Raw genomic sequence first — 26,142 nt, 5'->3', positions numbered from 1 at the left:
CGTCTTGCGGAGTAATCCTTCTGTACCTGTACTATTACTTATTCTGTGGTATAGGTTCATAATTATAGTTGATTTATTTTACTTATCAGTAGAAAAATATTATAATAATAAGTAATCGACATTATATAACATAACGTATAACTATATCTTGACTCTTTATGTTCAATAACATTCAGAAGCATATTAATGTACCTACACTACCTACTCGTAAGTCAAAATACTGCAATACTGAAATAAGTAGTTTATATTAAACCAAAACTACTCGTATTTAAAAATTACATGAACTATTGTACTAGTTAGTACTAATTACAACATATATTTTTGTCCATCGTAGTACAACCATACTCGACATTTTCTTTCACCGCTCGGCGTTACTATTTCATCAGTTTCATAGTACACTGGTTTTTCTTCAACGTTATTGTATAAAGTGGGGCCAAGATTGTTCCTACTTCGTAAATACGGTTTGAATTTAATTTGAGGCGGTTTTTTGAATATATCTTTTAGGTTATTGTTGAAATTGAACAGACTGCTACGGCCAGTTACTCCATAATCATGATTTAACAAACTGCTACGGCCAGTTGTACCAGAATCAGGGTCTAACAAACTGCTACGGCCAGTCGTACCAGCATTAGGGCTGCTCTTGGCTGAAGAACTTGGCCTGCTTAAGTTTGGTTTCGGCCTGTCTGTGTCTTGGTTAACAGCCCAGTAAGGATAAGGTTGAACTGCTCTTGGAGGTATTACCAATTGTGGATTTATAATTTGATAGAAATTGCCATACATTTTGCCCTCGTCTCTATTGTTATTTGCATAAAGGTTTTTTTCGATCTTTGGTGTTCCGAAATATTCTTTAACGTCATCTTCCTCAGAAGTACGAGCTTTGTTTACGTTTTTACGTTCAGTTGTTTTTGTTTTTGCGGTATTTGTGTGGATATCGTGTAGAGGGAGGTTGGGAAAGAGGCTAGTTGTTTCACTAAAGAGATCAGGCGTTGCTTTTGGAGAATCTTTGCCAGGAGTTTCTTCTTCCTCAGCTTGTTTGTATGCTGAGTATGAAGCAGTACTGTAAGTCCTCGAACAACTAGCATCATCTACGTTTGCTTCACTCCAGTCTTCTTTGATCATGTCCGAAGCTTTCTCCGCAATCATGATGATGGGGGCGTTGGTGTTGCCATTGACGATGTTGGGCATTATGCTTCCGTCGACAACTCGCAGACTTTTGACGCCATATACCTGTAAAAATAACAATTGATTCTAGGAAAGTCTAATATGTACTTTTTAATTGATGCAGCAATTTGGTCATTGAACATGATGCGGTTAATTTAGCTAACGTAATTATCGTTGCGTAATTTGAGTTTGGTAAATTATAGTGTGGACTAAATGACCTGACAATGATGACGATACAAAGAAAAATTATCTTACTTTTAAAGCTGAATAGTGGGGTTTTTACGGCACTTTTCCCATATCTCGTTCCCACCGCTACAACGCCTGTGTAGCCAAGACCTACAGCTTGACCGTCAATAATAACCCACCATCCAGTGAAGGTCAAGTGGCCAGAGAAGGTCAGTAATAGTGAGCTTGATTAAATTTTAATCAGGAATACTCACTCGCAGTCTCGGGTCGACCACAGCTTGCGGGTCGTTCGCCGGGCCCATAGCGCAGGTCCCCACCGGGTGGTATATGGTCAGCGAGTGGTGTCTCGCCTGGCACTCCAGGTGCTCGTGGGACATGAGGTCATGGTGCCTGCAGCCAGGGTTGCGGTTCGGGTTTGGTCGTGTGTTCAGCGCCCGAAGAGCTGGCTGCTCTGACAACCGCTGGACAATGCGGGCGCCCTCTACCTGGAAATATTTGGATAAAAAATAATAAAATGCCTTCAGTACAAAAAATAGGATATAAGCATGAGACTTATCTATAACTACTAGGTAGAAGGCAAAGACGGCCTTTGTTTTAAGGAGATCCCTAAAAATTTAAATATGTTACCGTGAGAACATGATTATCTCCTTTGTTTAATACGCAAATCAAGTTATAAAATTATCGAATCGTTCTGATATAAAATAAATAAACTTTGATTAAAAGTTGACAATAAACTTACCATAACATTCACGTCTTGGGGATCAGAATAATAATTCGGGTAAATGCGTGGCGGAGAGAACGGGTTGCCATCACGAAGCTTTAGATACCCACGACTTTTCGGCCTGAGAAGCAGCGGCACCACTGAGAATGAGGGTTCAAACAAAATATCTTCATACAACTCGGCGTATGTCTCATCTGACAATCCGTTGGCTCTCTTCCCAAAGAACCCACCATCCATATTGTCAGCTGTGGGCGCTATAAACAACTGTATATCAGGATAATCTTCTGCAGGGTCTTGATATTTGGTGTTAATAAACGCCATAGCTTCTGCTTCCATCATACTGTATAAATACCCCTCTTTATGTATCGCAAAATCAATAAGAGTTCCAACGTTTAAAGCTGACATTATATTGAAACAATACTCCGTCCCATTCTTGTATGGGTTATCGAACAGGAACGAATGCCCACCCATTGCTATGTGGTCTTGCAGATTCTTGCCCACTCCCGGTAGGTCCACTAGTGGGTAGATTCCTACGTCTTTAAGGTGTGCTGCCTCGCCTATTCCTGATAACATAAGCAATTGTGGAGACTGTATCGAGCCAGCTGATAAAATAACTTCTTTGCTGGCTTTGATCACTCGCTGTTGCTTATTTTTTACAAATCTCACACCATACGCCTTTAAATTGTCATCAATGAGCACTTTTTCCACTAAAGAGTGAACACTTACATGGAGATTCGGCCTTTTCGAGGCTGGCCTTAAGTATGCTTTTGCAGCACTACATCGAAGACCTTCTCGAACTGTAGCATGAGATCGTGTGAATCCCGTTTGATAGGGTCCATTGACGTCACGTATATTGTATCCAAGTTGCTCCCCTGCTTCCAGGATCTTCTGTGTTATAGGTTGTTCATACCGAAAATACTCCACTGTTAAAGGGCCACCAGTGGAATGATACGGATCATTTTGATATTGAGGTATCCTCATGTCTTCGGCTTTTAGAAAATATGGGAACACATCTTTGAAAGACCAGCCTGTATTGCCCATCCGTTCCCAATTGTCGTAATCGCGTTTATTTCCCCGAATATACAGCATGGCGTTTAAAACACTGGATCCACCTAGCACCTTACCGCGAGGCCACTTACACCTTTTGTCCACCATGCCCAAACAATAACTGTCACTGGGCTCCGTCGCAAACTGCCAGTCTATTGACGACATCTGTAGTATTGGGAAGACAACAGGAACCTCAGATAAAACGTTTTCATCTTGGCCAGCTTCTAATAACAGGACCGTCCAATCAGGGTTTTCTGATAGTCTGCTGGCCAGAACAGACCCTGCGGAGCCGCCACCGACGATAATGAAGTCGTAGCAATCGTACAGCTGATCGAATGGATGGTCTCTCACTCTGTATTCCGCGTCTTCTATGTCTGGCCTGTAGAGATGTATGGCCATGCGCAGGACTATTAAGGTTCCAAGTCCTGGAAGAAGTCCAAACAAGATCCTTGTTCCCGAGAAGATCGGCCTGAAGGAGGCCGGGCTCGAAGACATGTCGATATGCGCACACGCCGCGCTTGCTTACAACTGGCATGGGATGGAGTTGAATGACAACTAACTCAGCAGAAACTTCGTTGCACCTAACATTGTGTTGCTTTTTTGTACAGAGTAGATACATACAGGTAAAACAGAATATACATTTTCTGTGAATGAATACTAATCTGAACAACTTCATTGGCAGAAGCAAGACGAGTAATTCGTGGAGAACGCGTGTACAAAAAAAAAGTGTTTTGCATAGACGAACCTTCTGATTTTTTTCTCATCATCAGTCATGTATTTTCTTTATCTGTTACCGGGGTTTTAAAGCCTGCAATTAATTTAAAATTTACTTCTACGAAACATAGGTAGCTATAATTTTCGTCTAGTAGAATAAAAAATTGTTATCAGGCAGGACAACTAAATCCTAAACTTTATTCATTTAAATTATATCTACTGTAAGTGTAACTGTGGTGTAACTCTCTGCGTTAAATTAATCTGTGCATTATTATGTATTATTTAAAAAGATGCTTTCATCAGCAAATTACTTTTGTTCATTATGTTACGTTCATTGTCACTTATTGTGACCTCGTTTTGTATACTTTAACCTTTGATAACGAAATTATTATCTTCTAAATGATATATTTTTAATTACAGAACTGCATAATAAGTATTTATTAATAAAATAATCTTTTACATTTATTGCGTTTTCTTATTTTTGGTTATCTAGAATCAAATTTCTACGCTTAAAACTGTTACAGTTTAAAATAATAATGGTTCTTAAAGTTATACTGGTTCTTAATAAAATGCAAATAAGGCCTGCTGAAAATAGAAATGGTATTCTGTGGATTATCTTCATTTCAGTTTCAATCAAATTAAACTTGACAAATTGCTGTATTGTATTTAACCGAAGTACCCACCTACTTGTAATTGTTTCAGTTATCGCAAATATGGGTTTGCGATTGTTATACAATCAACAGAGATAAAGAACAAATTAAACGCAATATGCCCTCTGAAGTGCTTAGTTCTTGTTCATGAATTGTGTATGTATTGTAGTTAACAAATCATTTATTGGGAACGTATAAAAATAATTAATAAGTAACCTATTGGACCCGACATTATTTTGATTACAATGTAGGAAAAATAAAACGCAATATTTTGTATTTAATTTATTCAACAGGAATCAAAGTAAGGTAGATTTATGAGAAACAATAAGATACCTTATGTCATCATCATAGATCAGTAATAAACTTTGTAATGTCCAGGTTTTAAATGCTATCGACACGTGTAGTTACGCATCAACTTATTTATAGAATAACAACAAAAATAAATTACAACGCTATTTACAGAAGGCGAGCCCCATAATACTGATTAATACCTAATAAGTTTTGTACGTGACCATCAGGCGTAGTATCTTCTTGAGACCCTCCGCTTGAGCCAGAACTCCTTGATCATGTCACTGCCTTTCTCCCCGATCATTATGATGGGGGCGTTGGTGTTCCCACTGACAAGGTTGGGTATTATACTGCCATCGATGACCCTGAGTCCCTTAACACCGTACACCCTCAACTCAGTGTCCACAACCGCGTCTGGGTCCCAATACGGACCCATCTTCGCAGTCCCGACAGGATGGTATATCGTACAAGTATACTGCCTGATCATGCATTCCCAGTACGCATCGGTATACCTCTGTATGCTAGCACAAGCAGGGAACACGTGCTTGTTCAATACCGAGCCGTACCTCTGAAAGGCCTTCGTCCTTGACACAGCCACGGCAATTTTCACGCCTTCCACCAAAGTTTTGACATCCATCTCGTCAGTCAAGTAATTCGGGTATATGTATGGGTAATCGTAAGGGTTCGCGCTACGTAACTGGATAAATCCCTTGCTTCTAGGACGTAGAAGCATTGGGATGATACTCCACACATCCATGTTGTTGATCGGTCGGAATACAGCGTCATAGAAACTCTCTGATAATCCGTGTACTTTTCTCAGTTGCTCGCCTCCGTCAGAATTCGTTGATCCTGATATGAAATGAAATTCAATATCTGGGAAGTCGTCTGTCGCGTTCATGTACTTTGTATTAACAAATGCAAGACCTTCGACTCCTCCCATTATAGTCAAAGGCCCTTCCCCTAGCACAGCATATTCCATCAGTGTGCTCACTGTATGTAGTCGATGCTCCACGATTGATACTTTTTTGTTTACCATAAAAGCTAAACCGCCCAAACCGATGTGATCCTGCAGGTTTCTTCCTACTTTGAGATTTTGTATAACTGGTATTCGATGTTTTGTTAGTTCTTCAGCAGGCCCGATGCCTGACAGCATGAGTAACTGTGCTGAATTGACTGTTCCTGCTGACAGAATAACTTCCTTTCGAGCTCGGATTCGATATATCATTTTATTGCGAACGAATTCTACGGCAAAAGCTATTTTCGTCCGCGGATCTATCATGACCTTTGTCACATGGGAATGCATAGCTATATGCAAGTTCTTGCGGTCTTTTGCAGGTCGTAGAAATGCCTTCGAAGTAGAGCAGCGACTACCTCGTCGTAAGGTTCCTTGTGCCACCATAAACCCTGTTTGATTTTCCCCATTGATATCTCTGTTCATGTACCCCAACTCCATGCCAGCTTCGATGAAACTCGTAACCAACGGAGTGTGGTACGGAGCCTCAGATATAGTTAGATATCCACCCTTACTGTGGTATGGCGTTTGCGCCAAAGAAGGGTTTTGATTATCTTCAGACTTCTTGAAGTAGTACAAAACGTCTTTGTACCCCCAGCCTTTGTTGCCTAACGCCTCCCACCCGTCGTAGTCCTTTTTGTTTCCTCGCAAATACAACATGTAGTTCAGGACTGAACTACCGCCGAGGACTTTGCCACGTGGCCAGTTACAGCGACCTCCTTCCATGGCTGAAAAAATAACAATTAGGAAAATTATAGTTTAATATTAACAAGTACCACCTACTTTATGAAGTTATATTGATAAGTATTCTAGCTACTCTTGAAAAACCTTTTGGCAATATACATTACCTAAACAGCTTGTTCCTTGAGGCTCAGTCTTATACTTCCAGTCCAGCTTGCTAAGCTGCAGGTATCCCGCTAGGAGAGGGACGTCAGATATCTCTGTCTCATCTCCACCGGCTTCTAATAGTAGAACTTTCCAATGGCCAATCTCTGAGAGGCGATTAGCTACTACTGCACCTGAAACACAAAAAAAACATTCTTAGAACCAAAATCAACTTCTCTTAATGTCCTAAAAGGCATGGTGGTACATTGATGATTCAGGGAAAATCAATTTCCTTCATTATCAGAATCATACTATGAGAGACAAACTAAAATTAACTAAAATATTGTACACGTTCGCGCGCGTCATGAACTTTGCTACATAAACTCTATCAGGCGTTATACCATAACTTCTTATACTCACTGACCAGCGGAACCCGCTCCCACTACGATAAAGTCGTACTCTGGCAGCATGAGTGTGTCTGGCACATCTGCAGGACGACCTTCAGGGTCTGTCTGGTCGAACTGGTAGTATGCGATGGCGGCTACCAACATAGGTATGAACCAGGTCACCTGGAATTGACATAGTTTAAAATCAGAAAGATATCGTTTGCATCTAGAAATAAACTAAAGGCTGTCTGGAGAAACAGTCAAATCGTAGTATCTGTTCCTATTTATTATTTTCTCTTAATGCATCAATGTTCAGTTCAACACGGCTGACTCTATCAATCTGCGTTGATTTCACACCAGATTGTATGGGCTAATAATTACCCACTATGAATGTATGGGCTAATAATTACCCTAGAACCCTATTGTGATGATAATAGAAAAAAAATTTTAGAGCCTAAAATACGGATATGCAGTTATGGTGGCTTTCTGCGCTTTTCCATCATCTTAAGAATGAAAAGCGACGAAATGCAATGTTGAATCTTGCCCACTGCGAAACTACCATACATTAAAATAAACGCTTTACGGTAAGATTCGCTGTATCTACCTCTAGGTCTCTAGTAATTCGTGTTCGTGGCTACGCTATCTTTCTCCATCAACATCTTTATGAGCAAGGTTCCACTTTGCTGCAATTTATTGCTTGTAGAAATTAATCAGATATATGCAAATATTTTATAGTTACCTGAGTACTCGCGGCTGCGATCGCCGTGCCCGATATGACGTCGGCGGCCGCGTTCACTATCGAGCTCATCTTTGCACCTGGAACGATAGGACAAATGATTATTAATTAATTATGGTGATTGCTATGTCATGACAGCAGCAGTGGGTACATTTTTCCTCATATCACTGGGGCAGGGATGGCGAACCAATGGCACGCGCCACAATATTTAGGGCACGCCACCAATCACTCCAAAATTCATTATGAAATAAAATAATAAATTATGTGATTTGAATATCGTGTTTGCCCTCATCAGTTGGCGCCACTGTAGAGTATGGTGCTGTAATGCTGTCACTAGGCAGTAGCGCCACTTGTACGATGCCTTTTTTTTAGAAAAGTGGCACGCTGCCCTATAAAGTTTCGCCATCCCTGCACTAGGGCTTGTCGCTTTGGGAATATGTTTGGGATTGATGAACTGTAAATATAATTAAAACAATTTAGTAAAAACCTAGACAATCTGTAAAATAAAACAAGCAGGTAATTGACGTGAACGTGTAATAAATAATTACATATCCAATGAGCCAAAAGTAATTCCAAGTCAGGTGTCACACTAGTGACGCGTGCGACACCGTTATGAAGCAGGCATGCGCGGACGCACGTCGACTTTAACGGTCGACTCGTATTGACACACTTCGCGCCGTGAAGCGCGTGACAACTTCCCTGTGCAAATGCTTCCTTTACAAGAGAAGTGGTTTTGTGTTCCGTGAAAAATCTGGGAAAATGGAACACTGGTCGTAACTCGTAAACAGCAGACGTCTTTTGTTTCGTTTGACATACTTAATGTTATCGTTGAACGATTCTAAAACGTCAAGGGGCAAAAATCGGAACTTCCCAGTATTGATAGTACCTGGCGTCCTGTAAATTACATTTCAGTGTTTTCTAAAGTGGCGAAAATCGACACTGATAACCCAGTGTTGATAGTGGCTCCCTCCTAACAATGTAATAGCTGGGAAGGTTTAGTGTCGGACAACTTAACTCTGTTTATGTTCTCATGTGTAATCAAAGATAAAAGTAACTCTACTTAAAATTAAAAATAAAGATCCAAATCAAACCAGATATCTACATGGCTCTTACATTAGCTTTCATGTATATTAAGCCTCTACCAAAGTTTTACTATTTCAAATTGGATGGGCAAAAGTTTTTGGTCATCGTTTATTTCATTAGGAATCGATCGTTAAATTTTATAAGGAAATGACTGTCATACAATAACCGTAAGTAAACAGCAAGTTTGTGATCTTATATTATATCATGGTAAAAAATAATATGGCATCTTAAGTAATTGTGATAGATGCTATTATGCCTCAACAATTTATGTATCTGATATGCTTCCCACTCTAATAATACATTTCTTTTTGTAGTATATTCAATTCCGCGCATCTCACCTTAATTGAGTTTTCATGTTTAGGTATTTCCTTACGATTGCAAGGCACGCGATTGTTTTAAAATATCAACTGGTACTATCTCTGAAGTATCGTTTGCGAGTCAACAATTACCACTTTACGATCCAAATAATACTATTTTCTGATCAAGACGAATTGATTGTAGCAATTGTCAACGACCGTGTTTATTAGCCTTTATGTTCATGTGTCTAACTTTAAGCCTAAGCGCAGACTACCGAGTTTTAGTTGGCCCATAGTTGGGTCGGGCTCTTAATCAGTATAAAGATGTATGGAAGTGAGCACATTACACCGATTTGGTATTGGTCAATTCTTCATACAAATTAGAATCGGGCCCAACTATCGGCCAACTAAAAGTCGGTGGTCTGCGTCTAGACTAAAGGGCACTTAAAAAGATCAAGTCACACGGCAAATAAAGCCAAACACTCAAGCATCTTATGTATGTACTAGATACTACTTTGCAAAAAAATCTAGAAATGTTGTATGTGTCCAGTAAGTGGTCGGCTTTTTTTTTATCCAGAACGAGGAAGCTCTTGGCTCTCACCTGATGGTAAGTGATGATCAGGCCGAAGGTGGAAGCGAGCTTCACCCGGAATCCTCAACCACGGAGGAACTGGCTATCTTACCTCTAACTGCCGGAACACAACAATGCTGTTAACATTGTTGTTATGTTAACAGCATTGTTAACAAGACTTAGGTAAGATGGTGGTAGCTAGCCAGTCGGACTTAGAACAAGTCCTACCACCAACCAAACCGAACAGAAAAAGGACAATGGNATAATACAATGCAAATAAAACATACCTTAACGACCTGGTTTTTCTTGTGTTGGAAAATAATTGAAAAAGAAGTGAAAAAAATCATGTCTTTTTCTAATTAAATTCATTCTTACTCCCATAAAATGTATGAAACTTGTGTCTGGTTTCTTCTTCTACTAATAGATAATTTTATTGGCTATCGCATGATATAAAATATTTGCCTATTAATGTTAAGCTACCCACGCTTTCACTTGTTTTTTAAAGAAGAGGTGCAAACTAAAAATTAAAAACTTAAATCGATGTATTTTTTCGAGAAATGGGTCAGGCCCCAAATTTGAAGTATTTTCATCGATAAAATTGTCCATAGATTACGCCCTTAAAGTTTGATCACTACATGCCCGGACACACTGTATATCCAAGAAATAAGCGAGTTCACTCTCCTAGGCCTCACATTAGATACTCACCTAAACTGGAAAAAGTAAAGAAACCGCATTATCTGCTTACTACGCCTACGCGTACGCCTAGCTGCGCTATGGCATCATCATGTGGGGTCACAGCTGTGATTTTGCAGATCTATTCATTATGCAAAAGAAATGCTTAAGAATAATTGTAAATATAAAACAAAGAGTCAGTTGCAAACCTCATTTTGTTCATGAAAAAATGTTAACTCTACCATCCATTTATATTCTAGAAACAGCAATATTTGTTAGAAAACACATTTACTTATTCCAGCAAGATTCAAACCCTCGCCGAAAGACTAAACTTCTCCTTCCAACAGTTGGAAGGAGAAGTTTAATCTTTCGGCGAATTTTCATACAAAATAAATTTTATAAAATCCGATTTGTATGAAAAATAAAATAATTAAAATGAAGATATCAATTTTCTGACTTCACCATACCATTTATATGACCATGTTAACATGGGCTAGTGTCGGCTCATATACCCATTTACCTAACACCAAGTAGCATCTAAAGATTCAGCAGTCATGGCTTATCATGGATATGTGGGATCTGTGCTACGATATGGTCTCATATTATGGGGAAACTCTGTGGATATGCCAAGAGCTTTTAAAATGCAAAAGAAATGTATTCGATCAATCTGTGGGGTACATTATTTGGATAGTTGTAAACCTCTATTCAAGGCTCTAAACATTTTGCCACTTCCCTGCCTATATATATTGGAAATTTCGATTTTTGTTAAAAGATACATTCATCTCTTCGATAAAAACAAAGACTTTGATAGGTACAGAGGCAGGAAAACTGAAAATTTGAGAATTCTCCCGCAAAGATTGACCCTCTACTCAAGGAATGTTCATTGTATGGCAATAAAAATATTTAATAAATTACCCGAAGATATTAAAACATTGACATTTACTAAATTTAGAAATAATTTATTAGAATTCTTAAAACAAAAGATGTATTACACAGTCAGTGAATTCCTGACCGAAAAATCTTTTTGACATTTTGTACCTACTTGACATTTAAAAATTTCTTAAAATATGACATTATTATTATGTTTGAATCTAATGTAATATGTTTGTGCTATTTCAATAATTCATTATCATTTTCTGACATTTGCATGACATTCAATTAATAATGATACTACTTTTTAATATTAAAAACATAACCATATTTTTTGTAATTTTTTGTAATATTTGCACATCGTATATACGATAGAATATGTTGGAAACTTCTCTTTTTATAACCATTTGTAACCGTATTCTGGCAAATAAATGATTTATTATTATGTTTGTACGCTTTGGAGCTCACGGGTCAAAAGTGGCCCGGTCCTTTATAAGGCTTGCGTGGGGATACAGATCCAACACGTAGAGGCCGTTTCAAGCGCAAAATAATCGACAAAAGTGAAAGTGGTGCACATGCTGGATCTAGTCTCTGACTATATCATGGGGTGTAGCCAGAGACCAGCCCCAGCCTGTGCACAGGAGCTATTGCAGTTATTGGAGAACGGACTAGGGTTATGGATGAAGGATGGATGGACTGGTTACTGGGCTATGGATGGAGACTACGGGACACCTGCCTGGTTCATAGTCTCGGACTGAAAAAATGGCAGGCGGTGACTAGCCAGCGACTAAATGCCCCCCCCCTGGCGTCATGGGTCGTATAGACCGGACTGAGGGGCAACATTGGCGTCTGCCAGCTCNACTACCTAGAAAATTGATCAACTTACGAGTCTTGTTATTTTCCGGTGACATATACAGCTCTATAGAGAGTTACTCACCTGGTGTCCGTTTGGTTGCACAAAGTATACATTTTGTTGGTAGCGGCGACTGGTTGCGCCGCCGTGGTGTCCCGGTGAAATATAGCCCAAAGATGACAGAGTATTTAGTTAGATGTGCCGGCATCCGTAAAAAATATAGGGTGTACATCCACTGAAGTGAATCTGAGTGGTCTTGTCATAATACATTATTATGTCAAATATTTGACACTGTTCAACTCCGTATTATTGAAAACAGACTTATGAAGTTAATATTTAAACGTAAGGCGTTGTCAATTTACCTTTCTTACAATAAAATACAATTTAATACTGAGAACAAAAATTGGCATCCACTTTGGTATCGTGAAAAATGCTATAATAAAAGCTGCTAAGAAGATCAAATTGTAAGTTAAATGTGTGAGAATAAGTGAGTTTTCATACGACACATCTGAGATGCTGATCATTATAATGTTGCCAGGTTCAGTGTATTTTTCGGTGATTTAAATCGAACCCCAGAATCGGGACGTCTCTCTATTTGAGCACCTGGCAATTCTCACACATAATAGCTAATTTTGATTGAAAACTTTCATCGTAACAACAAAATCATTTCAAGAAGCGACTCAGTTTCGATAGGTTATAGTTTTTAGGATATAATTACATTAAACAAGATTTATTTCATGCATTCATTGTTGGATGAAAGGTAACAAAAATGCTTTAATGCATGGTTTGATTTTCCTTCGTGTGTCTGAGATAGTAGCTCACTGGAAGCATTTTGTGTTCTACTTGTGTCTTATCTGGAACATAAGACGTTACACAAGATAGTTTCAGTGTGTGTACACCTTTTGTTTTAGTTATATGTATTTTTTTAACAAAGCTGTTTTTCAGAGATTGGATTTTATTTATGTGTATGTTTTTTTATGCTTACATTTATTTTTCAAGATTTTTGGTATTATTTTTTGGCACTTTAACCTACCTATAACAAATGTCGGATTCTCTCAAGTGATTTAAAATCATATTTGAATACAAACACAACGCTCAATATTATTTGGGAGAAATTAGATATTTTGTAGCGGGTTGATTTGAATTGTTGAAAAATACAATAAAAAAACCATTCTGTGTGCTTACCACGAGCTTACGTGAGGTGTGCTCGCTAACGACTGCGTAAAAAATGACATTAAATGTATGACAAATTATACAGTGCCACTAGCGGCCACTTTCAAGAACTAAAATCTTAATTTTTTTTTGACGCACTCGCTAGAGAGCATAGGTATCTATCGTAAACTCATGGTAATCAAATCACACTGATTCTTTCCTTTGCCACACATTCATTTTTATTATACGATTGACTGAATATTAATTTATATTTTTAATTACAGGGCTCCTTCGTTACAAAGTAGACTTCCAGTCCATGCAGTTGGACGATGAAGAGATCGACAACCTGTACGACATCGACGACTACTAAGCCGTCGGGGAGCGGACGCGGCCGTCCGGTAGCCGGACATCACCCGGACACTGTCCGGACAAAAACCGGACTGTCCGGAAATCTTGGACACTGTCCGGACAGTGCCCGGACACCACCAGGAACACCATCTTAATAGTCCGGCGGCCGAACTGGACGTTTCATTTCCCGGACACTGTCCGGTCGGACGGACGCCGTGATGTCGTGTTTTGTACCGTGTCGGGTGGGGTGAGACGGGCTCTGTTTTTTTACTCAGTATTATTTAGTTTTTATACGTCACTGAGCATTAGTTATCAGAAATTGTTTAAATATTTTATTTTTCCACTTCTTACCATTCTAAAATCTATTTGATAGAGTCAGAAATTTAAAAAACTGTAATAAAAGAGTGTTGTAGATTTTATATTTAAATTTTATGCCACTGTGTTATTTTTAGAAGTCATTGTTACTTTTAATTCCAAAATTGGGGATGGTGATTCTTCTTAAAAAGGTCGATTTATTCTAAAACTCGATTCACGTAATATTTTTATTATTTACTAGCTGACTCGGCGAACTTCGTATACCGCCTATGTTCATCAGAAATAATGTAGGATTCAAATGGTGAAAGATTTTTTCAATAAAAACAATCAAATCTTTCATCTTTGTAATCGTTCTTTCGTTCGCTTCAGCCGAGAGACGTCCACTGCTGGACAAAGGCCTCCTTACAATATTATTGTAAAAATAGAAAATCGATAAAATCGTTCTTAGATCACCTCCCTGATTTTCATTACAAGTCTCTCTACGATGTACACTTGCCATTAAATTATTAATTGTAAAATTAAATTTTACTAAAAATTTTGAACTTTCTGTAAGCCCGCTTCACCCCACCTAATTTAGTTAAAAATAAAAGACTGCAAAAACTTACTCTGGGTTACATCATCTTACATATTAAAGGCTGGGTTGCACCATCTTGCTTTAACTTTGACAAACGTCAAAAATCTGTCAAACTCCATACAAAAAGCACCGGCTATTGTTACGGTTAAAATAAGGTGGTGGTGCAACTCAACCTAACTATAACAAATATCAAACTCCGTACAAAAACACCGGTTAGAGTTACAGTTACGGTTAAGGTGGTGTGACTTAGCCTTTAGGTACTCTCTTCTTGCTATGGAAGTATCTACACTGTGACAATCACTGATACAGAATCGCATTTACATGGACTGTTTTGTATACAGCGACTGGTGGGTTATATTTCACAATATACTATGTTACAAAAGATAAATGAATTTTATTGTATCATAATATTGGTATAGTATGAACGTATGTTGCGCGAATTCGAATATTTCACGTATATTGATGAAATGTGTTGAAACTTTAAAGTTTCAAAGTATGATGAATAAAGGTGTGTTCACATTGGAGCGGGGCGTTCGCGGGGCTCTACACGTTCAGTCTACGCCCCGCATACGCCCCGCACCAATGTGAACATACCTTAATATTGCCCAATACATTTACACTTGACGGATGCATATACCGTAGTGTTATTTCTCTTTCTGTTATAATATTTATGTATTTTTAAATCTAAATACGCACACTATTTATTCATCTGTTATTCACTTAATATTCACTGTACACTTGATATTTATAATGAGCACTTGTAACTCTAGTTTCACACGTAATTTTTTTACTATATCGAAGATAGCTACAGTGAAATTTTAAGGTGGGTCCAGACTTGTGTAATGTAATGTAACGCGAATGAGGGTTTTCGCGAATGAAAGATCCGCCAGATGGCAATACGTAGACGCGAGGTCCAAATGCTGCATGATTGGTTATTTTTGACATGATATTGACAGATGATATGTCAAAATCTACCAATCACGCAGCAGTCAGACCCACATCCACGTCCCGCCATCTAGGTCTTTCATTCGCGAAAACCCTCATTCTAAACGAATGGCGCTGCGAGCATTGCATGAAACGCCCGCGTTGAACCTGAAATCGAGTTTAAAAAACACATTTTTCGGTGAACAAATTATATGATAGACTAGCTTTTTCCCCGTGCTTCGTTTACGTAGATTTAGACAAGTCGCCTAAGTTCTAACTTTTCTGAATAACATTGTAAAGTTTCATCAGAAATAACGTTGAATTTTTCAAATCTGTCCAGTAGTTTCGTAACTTATTCAATGCAAACAAACAAATCTTTCCTCTTTTTAATGAATTACTGTAGATTATATTACACAAGTGTGGAACTGCCTTTAAATGCTTTCTTTATACTTTGTGTACTTATTCATATGAACAAATGTAACTACATTCTCTTAGAAAAATTCTGTTAAATATTCCAGTAAAAGTCTACTATTAAGAATTCTCTCGCAGCTAGAATCAAAATTTATGATAAATGTTAATTATTAATAAATAAAACACGGTACGAAACATTTCGACATTAGTTGTGTGCATTAGTTTATGTTTTAGTGTCTGCTTATTGTATTTATTCTAAACTAGCGACCCGCCCCTGCTTCGTACAGGTACAATGTTTTATACTTAAAAATCTTCCTCTAGAATAACTATCTATTTAAAAAACTGTATCAAAATCCGTAGCGTAGTTTTAAAGATCTAAGCGTACAAGAGACGGACAGACAGAAAAGCGACTTTGTTTTATAATATTATTATGTATGTAGAGACTAGCTTTTGCCCGCAGCTTCTATTGCGTGAAATTCAGTTTGTCACAAATCGTCAATAATACAGTAAATTTTCATCAAAATCCGTTCATTAGTTATTGCGTGAAAGAGTAACAAACTTTCGCATTTATAATATTAGTAGGATTCATACCTAGGTAGACACTATAGCATTAAACTAATGTAGCATAACTTGGAAAAAACCAATCTCAAATCAATTTGCCAAAATGTTATCACTTGGCACCCCTTTAACTATACATTTGATGGAAATCGAACTCACGCAAAGGAACCATGTCAACGTAACCACTGGTCCTGGACGCCACAGCGTTGCGATTAATCGCAGACACCAGCTTGCGACAAGTCGCAACATAATTTTCAAAGTTGACCTAGCATAGTTTTGGCGCGCAATTATTTTTAGTTTTATGATATGTTAAAATGCCTTTGTGTATATTGTGTCGGATATGCTTAACTATGTCACAGGATTTGTATTTTTATAATTGAAACTTCGGTCGTTTGAAAGAAACGCATAACTGAACATTGCGTAGTCACGTATACTGCACTAAAGATAGAGCTGCAGAAAATGTTACTAAAAGTTTTTGTCGCAGGCGAGATACGTAAGAAATCTAAAAGTAGCTCTAATCTTTACAATAATTTATTTACTAACCTAGGTAATAATAAGCTCTTGAGAGAAAAATATATACTTTTGTTACTCATAAATGGATCAAATGACAAAAGATTTACTGGCTCTTAAACTCTTAACTCGTGGTACCCCAAGTGGTCGATCGTGATAACAATTGATTTCGAGTCGCTGTTACTTGAAGGGCTACAGTCTGGTAGTTTTTTCAAATGTGGTATTTGGTCGCATCGCTGTGGCGCTCATTTCTCGTGGTGTTAAACTTTTATCAAACGCGACACTGCGATTCCAATTTGGATGTAGGATCTCATAGCATTCTACCACTAATGTGCCTTACTGTAGCGTGGTATAGATTTGATCGCACGTCGCAAATTTTAGAAGTTAGATTTACAAGCGACAAATCGCTTCGCGACTAAGTCGCATCGCTGTACGCGGAGATAATTAGCTAATTATATTACTTATATGAATTTTATTCGAACTGATCGTAGGCTAAGACACGGTTCCGATTGCTTCACGTTTCACTCAAAAGTTTATGTATTCAGTTGGAGCAAGTTTTTAAACCAATTTTATGCGTTGTAATATAATATGGAAAATAAAATGTTGGTTGAAGGCTCATGAGCAGTTTTATTCCATTCTACTATCCCTTGCTATCCCCCAGTTTAAAATTACATATGTAGGTACAGTCAGCGTCAAACAGTTCGTGACAGACAAAGTGGTCAAAAATTTGATAGCAGAACTCCAATTTGTAACAAACATGTGTTGCGAACTTTTGGTTACTTTAGTTGTCACGATCTACATATTTGATGCTGATTGTATTTTCTACATTGAAAGTTAATAATTTTTAATTTTCATCAAATATTTTAGTCAATTACTTTTTTAATCCACAACGAAGAAGCTCTTGGCCAGTAGCGTTGTGGTTTGTCCACACGATCTTTCCTGTGAGAGTTGTCGCAATTTACGAGGGCGGCACTGAAAATTTCGGGAATCAAGGAAGTGAAACAACATTACTATTTAAAAATGTATTTATTGCTTTTTAAAGTATTCTCCGCGAAATTTGACACATTTTTACATACACGAAACCATTCATTGAAGCAACCATTTCATTCGGAAGTTTGGGTCTCCAAAATGGCCGTTTTGTAGGCTTCCACAGCTTCTTCAGGTGATGAAAATCTCTGACCACGCAATTTATTCTTTATTTTAGGGAAAGTATGGAAATCATTAGGGCTTAGGTCGGGGCTGTACGGCGGATGGACTAATAACACAGGCCTGCAAAATGAGGGTCATAACTTCCTCTCTAGAATTTGATAGCTGATTCTAAGGTATTTTGGTGCGCTGATTACGAATATGTACTTAGTTTTTCTCCATCACCTCTAGATTTTTCAAAAAAAGGTACAGATAGAAAATAGGAAAAAATCAGAAGTTTTCACATAAAAAAATATATATTTAAAGAAGTACATTACTTTTAACTTAAAAAACTACTAAAATATAATGATAACTATTTACTAGTCTAAATTACATGTAAATTTTATTTGTGAAACCTGGTCCTTTTTTTCCTGGAAGCTTCGGTTGTTCGATTTTCGCTTAAATTTCCGGTTTGGATAGTCGTGCTTCAATAACCAACAATAGTCCGTTATCATGCTAGTATTACATCTTCCTTGATACCGGACTTCAAGCTCTTTCAAATCTTGGTGAAATCTTTCGCCTTGTTCTTCGCTAACGGCTCCTAGATTTTCTGGGAAGTAATCAATGGGCGAATTAAGGAAATTAAGTTTAATGCTCATGTTACAACCCATTACACCAAAACTTGCAATCATTTTGGCCACTATTTCTTTATAGTCGGAGCATAGACATATCCATAGCATAGGCGAAACGATTTTGAAGCAATTTTTCTATCCTTTTGACCACTTGCAAAGTTCTAATAAACAAGCCTTGCAAAAAAAAAAACTAAACATTTTTACGAACGAATTCAGTGCCGTAACAGTTACTGCGATATCGAAATCAGTGGTGATAAAAATTCTAACACACTTGTACATTGACGATTTAGTTAGCAACCACTTTATGTCATGCTCAACTACTGCGCAATGTATTTAATTTCTTCCGATATCCACTGTCGTGTGACAATACACAGTACGGCCGCATGTGCCGGTCGTAACATAGTGCCGTGCTCGTGTTCTAATGCGGTTTCCTATTATCGATAAATAGAAGTAAATTATAATTTTCTATTTTGTAATTTTAAATAAAAAATGATGTGTTACTTGCGATTATAACATTTTACAAAAAAAATAATAACAGTAGAAGTAATTAGTAACTGTCAACTATGTAATTACTATAAGAGCTAGTGAAAGCCTAACATAGGCATTATTTTTGATAAACATGTGCGGTACACAGATCGCCATAATTAAAAAGTAAATGCGTGATAGTAGTTAATAATAACGTAAATAATAAAAAGGTTTTCATACATAAGCATTTTGTGAAATCAGTTTCGAGCCTTGCCCCTAGCGATTTATAGTATCGATATTTTGTCGACTCCATTTTATCTTTGTTCTCTCACTAGTTTTCAAAGTGTGCGTCACGTCACGCGGCCATTGATTGGCTATAAGGCATGCCTTATGGCCAATCACAGCACTTTTAAGCCGGTTGCACATGTTGTCGTAGACTCTCAGTCGCTTTGTTTTTACACAGTTGAATGTGTGTGTGGGAGCTGTGGTGGGGGAAATGTGGGGACACTGGTTCTCGTTGTAGTTACGCGCGACTTCATATCTATTCTCTTTCTATGATCTGAGGGTGTAACTTTTATTAATAAAGGGGTTAAAGTTTTATTACTTCTTACGGGTTTTATTATGAGTTGCTAAAGCGAATAAACCCACAAAACCCAATAAGTCCACCCACAAGATGGACCGACGACCTCATAAAGGTAGCGGGAAGGCGCTGAATGCAGGCCGCCACCAACCGGCCATTGTGGAAATCATTGGGGGAGGCCTATGTTCAAATGGACGTCCTATGGCTAAAATGATCATGATGATGACGATGAAAGCGAATAAAGGGCTAATAGCTTGGGTAGTTCATCGTAGGTATAATCCTTTCCTTTTCAATGCTTCTTTTAGTTATATTAATAGATTGTATTCATAATACCTACTCGTATACATGGATGATTGTGTTATACTTTCATTATAATACTTAGTGGAATTACTGCTTTCAAAACGTGAATTAGAACTGGCCCCATAGCAGACATTTTCCTACATCTAAAGGCCTTTTAAAATATATATTGGTTATGGCTATTGGAGCGGGTACCACTTTCCATACATTTATGCCCATCATCCTTTGCCCCCACTGGGAATCGAACACGGGACCTCTGCATTTGAAGCAGGTAGTTTACCACTAGACCACAGAGGCGGTTGTAGGTACTTCTACGGTATAGTTGACTTATACTCCTGGGACGTCCAGGACCTCTGGGAGAGAGAGTTAGTCTCTCTAGCCATTGCCATGGGACCTTCACTGTACATTCTTTCCCGTAAATACCTATAATTATGTTTATCGTGACAATATTGTGTACCGACATAGTTTGAATCATTCCTTATCAAAAACTAGCTTTTTTGCCGGCAGCTTCGCCCGAAAAAACGAAATTCACCTTTTTTCACAGAAAGTTCATTTTACGGGTGAAACTCAAATAAAGTGGCTTTCTATTGGTAAAATCATTTTCAAAATCGGTTCAGTAGTCCAGAGATTACCCGCTACAACCTCAAGAACTATACCTCTTTATAATAAAAGTATAAGGCTGAATTGCACCATCTTACTTTAACTTTGACAAACGTCAAAAAGTCTGTTGAGGTCTATGAGGAAAAATTACTTTTAGATCAATTACTTATTTATTCAAGATACTAATTTATACATTTCCAACATTATAACACCTTAAAGTTAGTACTTCTTGCTTTGAATGCTCCAATCGAACTGCCTGTCCGGCGGCATGCCCGCGATAAGGCAACTTCCCCTTCCATTCGTCAAAGTCAACCGGCTCGAAACGACTTATCGACAGCATGCCCCGGAAGTAGTCAAAATCAATACTTAAATAACAATTTATTTCTAAATTACTAAACTGTATACAATAAAAATTCTAAAATAATTACATTAAATAATAAACATGAAATATGTAATTGAATATAATACAGAATAAATTCTGAAACCATTATAATATCTGCAACAATGTCCAGGAAGTAATCAAGTAAAGTATTTAATTTTAATAATGGGTTTTTAAATTCTACCAAAATTATTACAATAACTATCTATAAGCAACTAATAATCGTATAAAATACAATATTAATTCTAAAATCATTACATTAAAAATTACTTTTAGATCAATTACTTATTTATTCAAGATACTAATTTATACATTTCCAACATTATAACACCTTAAAGTTAGTACTTCTTGCTTTGAATGCTCCAATCGAACTGCCTGTCCGGCGGCATGCCCGCGATAAGGCAACTTCCCCTTCCATTCGTCAAAGTCAACCGGCTCGAAACGACTTATCGACAGCATGCCCCGGAAGTAGTCAAAATCAATACTTAAATAACAATTTATTTCTAAATTACTAAACTGTATACAATAAAAATTCTAAAATAATTACATTAAATAATAAACATGAAATATGTAATTGAATATAATACAGAATAAATTCTGAAACCATTATAATATCTGCAACAATGTCCAGGAAGTAATCAAGTAAAGTATTTAATTTTAATAATGGGTTTTTAAATTCTACCAAAATTATTACAATAACTATCTATAAGAAACTAATAATCGTATAAAATACAATATTAATTCTAAAATCATTACAGGTCAAACTCCATACAAAAAGCACCGGTTATCGTCATAGTTACCTTTAAAGTTAGGTGGTGCAACTCAGCCTTAGTATTGACTATCATTTGTCAGTGTCACAAGTGTGCAGTGATTAGTATTCATCTTTTGGCTGGACCAAAGATCCAACTCAGATCAATGCGCAGCCGTTCAGATTCCGTAGAAAGCGATTCCGATCCACTCATGCGCAGCACATGCCTCGCAGCACGTGTTGTACAACACTAGCATCCAGAATGCTAAGCGGTTCCGGTGAAAATAACTAGTGTTGTGTAATCAGACGCAATTAATGGTGTCCATTATAGCATTTTGATTAGGGCAACCATAGGTAACTATGATGAAAGTAGGCTGTCAAAGTGCAAAATCGTTTAACGTCATTTATATCAAAATACGTTCATCGTACAAAACCTAGAGGCTTCTGTTCAATCATAATGTACCGTCTATGTCTATTTAATTCAATTGAATTTAATTAAAAAAACTGCTAACTGAACTGCTAAAAAATTCATGAAGCAGCACAGAAAAATGCATAAGTATCACTAAAATTCGTGTACTAAAATGTACTTTATGAAGTACATACTGTAAAGTTGATTGACCAAATAAATTAAAGGTTATGTTTGAGATTAAGTTTTACATGATACTTCTTCTTCGTCGCTACACTCTTGCCAAAGTGGTCGTGGTCGTCACACCAGATCCGGTGGCAAGCCTCACAATCCGTCGCCATTCCTCCCGCACTGCAGCCATTCTTGTGCACCATTGTGGACGGTTTTGACCTGGTCAGTCCAGCGCATAGGCGACCTGTTGCGCGCTCTTGTGCCCTCAACCTTCCCCTGCACGACAAGTCGTTCAACAGAAGCGACGTCTCCACGTGTAATATGGCCAAAGAAAATGATAATACGACTTTGGATGATGGAAGAAAGACGCTGTTTGACATAAAGCTCTTGGATGATCGAGGCGTTGGTTCGGAACTGTGTCCAGGTTATGCCAAGCATCCTTCTCGAGCACCACATCACGAGCGTCTAATTTCTTCTTCTCACTTTATACTAATCGAACTTATAAGAGTGTGTCTTGATAGTAGATTTGTGCTACATTATCTTTATCAAGACTGGTTTGCACCATATTACTTTAACAGTATTTAACTTTAACCATATCCGGTGTTTTTGTATTTAGTTTGACATACCTTTGACGTCTGTTAAAGTTAAAGTAAGATAATGTAATCCAGACGAGTTTAAAATGTTTATGTTAATGTAGCGCTATCAATGGTATTCAATTCAATACACAAAATTTGAGTCATGTAAGTAACAACTTAATGAAATAAATAAATAACATCACTTAAACTTGATTTTTACTTTCTAGGAAAGTTACTTTCTGCGTCATGAGTTGCACTTATCTATAAATGGATGGAGGAACTGTTATGGGTGATCGTCTTTTATAAGTTGAAGTATTCTTGCAAGTAGGTACCTACAATCAGACTAAAATACTTTTTGTTCCAAAATAACCCCTATTACGAGTACAACGTTCATATGATGCCACAGTGTTAAACACTTGATGTGCCGTCGTCTGTACCTATAGGAGCTTCATCTTGGCACCTGTGAAGTGCTAAGTTGAAAAACAGTTTGAACGTGACCTATCCCGAGAATCTGGGAGAAACATTTGTACACAATATAATTTTGTTCCAAAATGGGAGATTTACATCTAAAAAAGATGCCATAGTATTAGCCCGATGTGCCGTGCGTCTGTGCCATTATTCAGATTATTCCTTGCTAGATACAGAAGTTCGTTAGTTGTTATGAATGGTTTAGTTACAAAACTAAACTTTAGTTATGTGTTGCCAGGCGGCTAAATAAACCCGTAGTATGCTTTCTGAACTGAACGACTGTCGACTATCCAGTCAGACCTTAGAATTTCATGAACATTGTACGAGTATTTACTGCAATAATTTACAGTTACAGTGTCAACAACAACACGAATCAAAACAGACGATGATTATTGTCACTGCTAACTAATTTGTGGCTATTGCAGTTTTATGATCATAATAGCTAAATAAGTTCACACGTTTTGGTACAACAAAACGGATTACTATGTTCATTAACACTTTTGTTCTTAAACAAATTTGTCTAATTTTCGCGTTTAGTGTTTAGACACTAGACAGACTGGCAAAAGACAAGTTACAAAATTGATTTATGTGTCTAATGTTCGCGTCTAGTGTCTAACGATTAGACAGACTGGCAAAAGACAAGTTTCGGTCAGGTTAACGTCCGACTGAAGTGATTGTAAATTCATCTATATCACTAAAAGGAGAAACTCACCTCAAAGTTTTCACAGACACAAACAATAACATCCGTAGAGACACAATTTCACTGTCACAAAACGTCTGCGAGCACAAATTTGTGATCACTTTCGCTGTCCATTGTAGGGTTTTGTCCCTTCGTTTTCGTATACTTGGATGATGTTATGCTTTTTTTATTTACCGGTTTGGAGTAACGGGTACGTTCGTCGATCGTCGGCGTTCAACTCCTGCGCACGATAGCCGGCAAGTGAAATGGTGGGAGGGTCTGAACATTCTATGTGAGCTATGACTCAATTTGTCCTGCTTGTTTTCTTTTTGGGACCTGTTGGTCGAGCCGGTCAGTGAAATTGGGCAGTTGATGCGCGTGGAATAAAGCTTCGTCAAAACGTGACGATAAACACGTTGAAAATGTTTTTTACCAGCGTTTGAGAGATTTTACAATTCTACAGTCTGTGTACCACATTACCATTCAAAAATATATTCAGCTATAATAGGTATAGTTGTTGTTGTTGCTGAAAATGTTGAGCGTCACTTTATTTAGATTTAAATAGAAATTAATGCCTTGTGGAACAGCTGTAATGTAAAGTAACTACTTTATTAAGGGTCTATGTTATTCGTTGTAGTTTATATTTTTCCATGAATGTTTCGTTTTATCATAAAATTCCAATGATCAGGATATGGCCGCAATTAAGTTTATAACGAACTTTCTTCTGATTCATCTTAGGAAATTACATACAAGGCGCGTAAAATAAGTTTCAAGATGCATGTTTATTGCATACCTTTGGTAACTGACTTCATATAAAAAATAATTGTGAAATCCAACTTAATACTTAGCCCATTATGTCCCATAATCTGACACTGGTGATACAGTTCCACCATCTTATACTCGAAATTCTTCAGACAAGCTGACTCAAACCTGCAATGTTGGAACCATTATACAAGTGAATTTTCAATTTTATGCGTCCCCTCCGGAAATCGAATTCAGGACTCCAATTGAGAGAAGTCCAACTCTCTAACTATCAGACCAAATAGGTTCAAATAAAATCTTGATGCAGAGTCTAGACCAGGGGTAGCCAACTTGATTAGACATAAGATCTACTGTTTACTAAGGAAACCCTGGGCGATCTAACACTTACACACTTCTTGAAATCTGAAATGGAACAGCATTGTTTAGTACACAATCATGTATAGTATTTTTTGCCTTGCCACGATCGACTAATATTCGCGATCGACCGGTTGGCCACCCCTGGTCTAGACGGATCCCATTGTACAGGAATACGTGCGTGAAAACGGCTCAAATCTACGATATTTACGTTTGTTCTGCCACGGAGAAAGTTCAACATCCACGACATCTTTATTGTCGTCAAGTTTGTTTACCCGTATTATGTCTTTATACCACTTTCTACGTAATTCGTCGCAATCAACTTACAAAACGGTTGTTAGCTCTTTTGTAATTGTTGTGTAATGTGATCAATCTACATTGTCATATCTTTGCGTGAATCTTTTTGTAGGATGATCTTTTCATTCACACTTGGTTGTGATGTTGCTTTTCATTCACACATTTTGGATCCCTATTTTTCCGCGTAGTCTGAAGTTTGTATATTTTTAAATTAATATTAGTAATTTGTACCTACTGGCCAGATTACTAATATCCTGTTAACCCCTCCAGGTACCCATGCTTATGTCACGAGTGTTCCTGACAATAGTCTAGCGTACGGCATTGATCGGATCCTCGATTCAGCAGTCCGACGCCGACACCGTTAATATACTCGTATAGATAGAGATAATTTGAAACTAAACTTATTTATTTTTATCCCAAGAATGAACATTCCCCAAAGAATGAGCGATATAATCAACTTTAGCGGGTCCACGTGCAAGACGCTAATAGAGAAAGTGGAATTACTTGGCGAAATTACATTACGGGGTCCATAGCACTATAACTACTTACTTAATCATATTATCACCTAACTTTTTCACAGTATTATATTTACCAGACTATATTTTTTGTGGCAGAATCGCTCCAATTTCGACTACATACTCGTAACATGCTATTTAGCATAAGTGCCGTCGTTCGTTCATTTATCAGTAAAATATATAAAAAGCGATAGTCATACTTTTTCTTTCCAATGTTTCACCCGAA

At 37.6% G+C, this 26,142-nt stretch overlaps 3 protein-coding genes across 6 annotated transcripts in view; 1 reads left to right on the top strand and 2 right to left on the bottom strand.

Annotated features, from left to right (window-relative positions):
- The window catches only part of Flo2 (flotillin-2), a 267,627-nt gene that overhangs the window by 196,419 nt on the left and 45,066 nt on the right, over window positions 1-26,142 (top strand). The window lies entirely within an intron of this gene.
- On the bottom strand, window positions 268-3,557 carry LOC114361905 (glucose dehydrogenase [FAD, quinone]). The gene is made up of 3 exons (XM_028317119.1): window positions 2,087-3,557; window positions 1,602-1,832; window positions 268-1,227 (listed from the first exon to the last, which is right to left on the bottom strand). The coding sequence occupies exons 1-3, from the start codon at window positions 3,512-3,514 to the stop codon at window positions 307-309; spliced, it is 2,580 nt and encodes an 859-aa protein (XP_028172920.1). The 5' UTR covers window positions 3,515-3,557; the 3' UTR covers window positions 268-306.
- Window positions 4,776-24,234, bottom strand: LOC114361909 (glucose dehydrogenase [FAD, quinone]). The gene is made up of 5 exons (XM_028317124.1): window positions 24,022-24,234; window positions 7,730-7,806; window positions 7,029-7,173; window positions 6,628-6,798; window positions 4,776-6,507 (listed from the first exon to the last, which is right to left on the bottom strand). Exons 2-5 carry the CDS (start codon window positions 7,796-7,798, stop codon window positions 4,994-4,996), a joined length of 1,899 nt encoding a protein of 632 aa, XP_028172925.1. The 5' UTR covers window positions 7,799-7,806; window positions 24,022-24,234; the 3' UTR covers window positions 4,776-4,993.

This window comes from Ostrinia furnacalis, unplaced genomic scaffold, assembly GCF_004193835.3.
Source record: "Ostrinia furnacalis isolate ACB-3 unplaced genomic scaffold, ASM419383v2 OfSCF6054, whole genome shotgun sequence".
Lineage (NCBI taxonomy): Eukaryota > Metazoa > Arthropoda > Insecta > Lepidoptera > Crambidae > Ostrinia > Ostrinia furnacalis.
The sequence above is the reverse complement of the archived record's forward strand: the minus strand, read 5'-3'. Positions and strand labels throughout refer to the sequence as shown.

Bases quoted from the DNA above. Each gene is read 5' to 3' on its own strand.
- LOC114361905 (XM_028317119.1), bottom strand. From the start codon at position 3,514: ATGGCCATACATCTCTACAGGCCAGACATAGAAGACGCGGAATACAGA. The intron at 1,833-2,086 runs GTAAGTTTATTG...AAATATTTCCAG, and splicing joins CCCAAGACGTGAATGTTATG to GTAGAGGGCGCCCGCATTGT. The intron at 1,228-1,601 runs GTGAGTATTCCT...TTATTTTTACAG, and splicing joins TGGTCGACCCGAGACTGCGA to GTATATGGCGTCAAAAGTCT.
- LOC114361909 (XM_028317124.1), bottom strand. From the start codon at position 7,798: ATGAGCTCGATAGTGAACGCGGCCGCCGACGTCATATCGGGCACGGCG. The intron at 7,174-7,729 runs GTAACTATAAAA...TGTCAATTCCAG, and splicing joins TCGCAGCCGCGAGTACTCAG to GTGACCTGGTTCATACCTAT. The intron at 6,799-7,028 runs GTCAGTGAGTAT...TTTGTGTTTCAG, and splicing joins AGTGGGAGCGGGTTCCGCTG to GTGCAGTAGTAGCTAATCGC.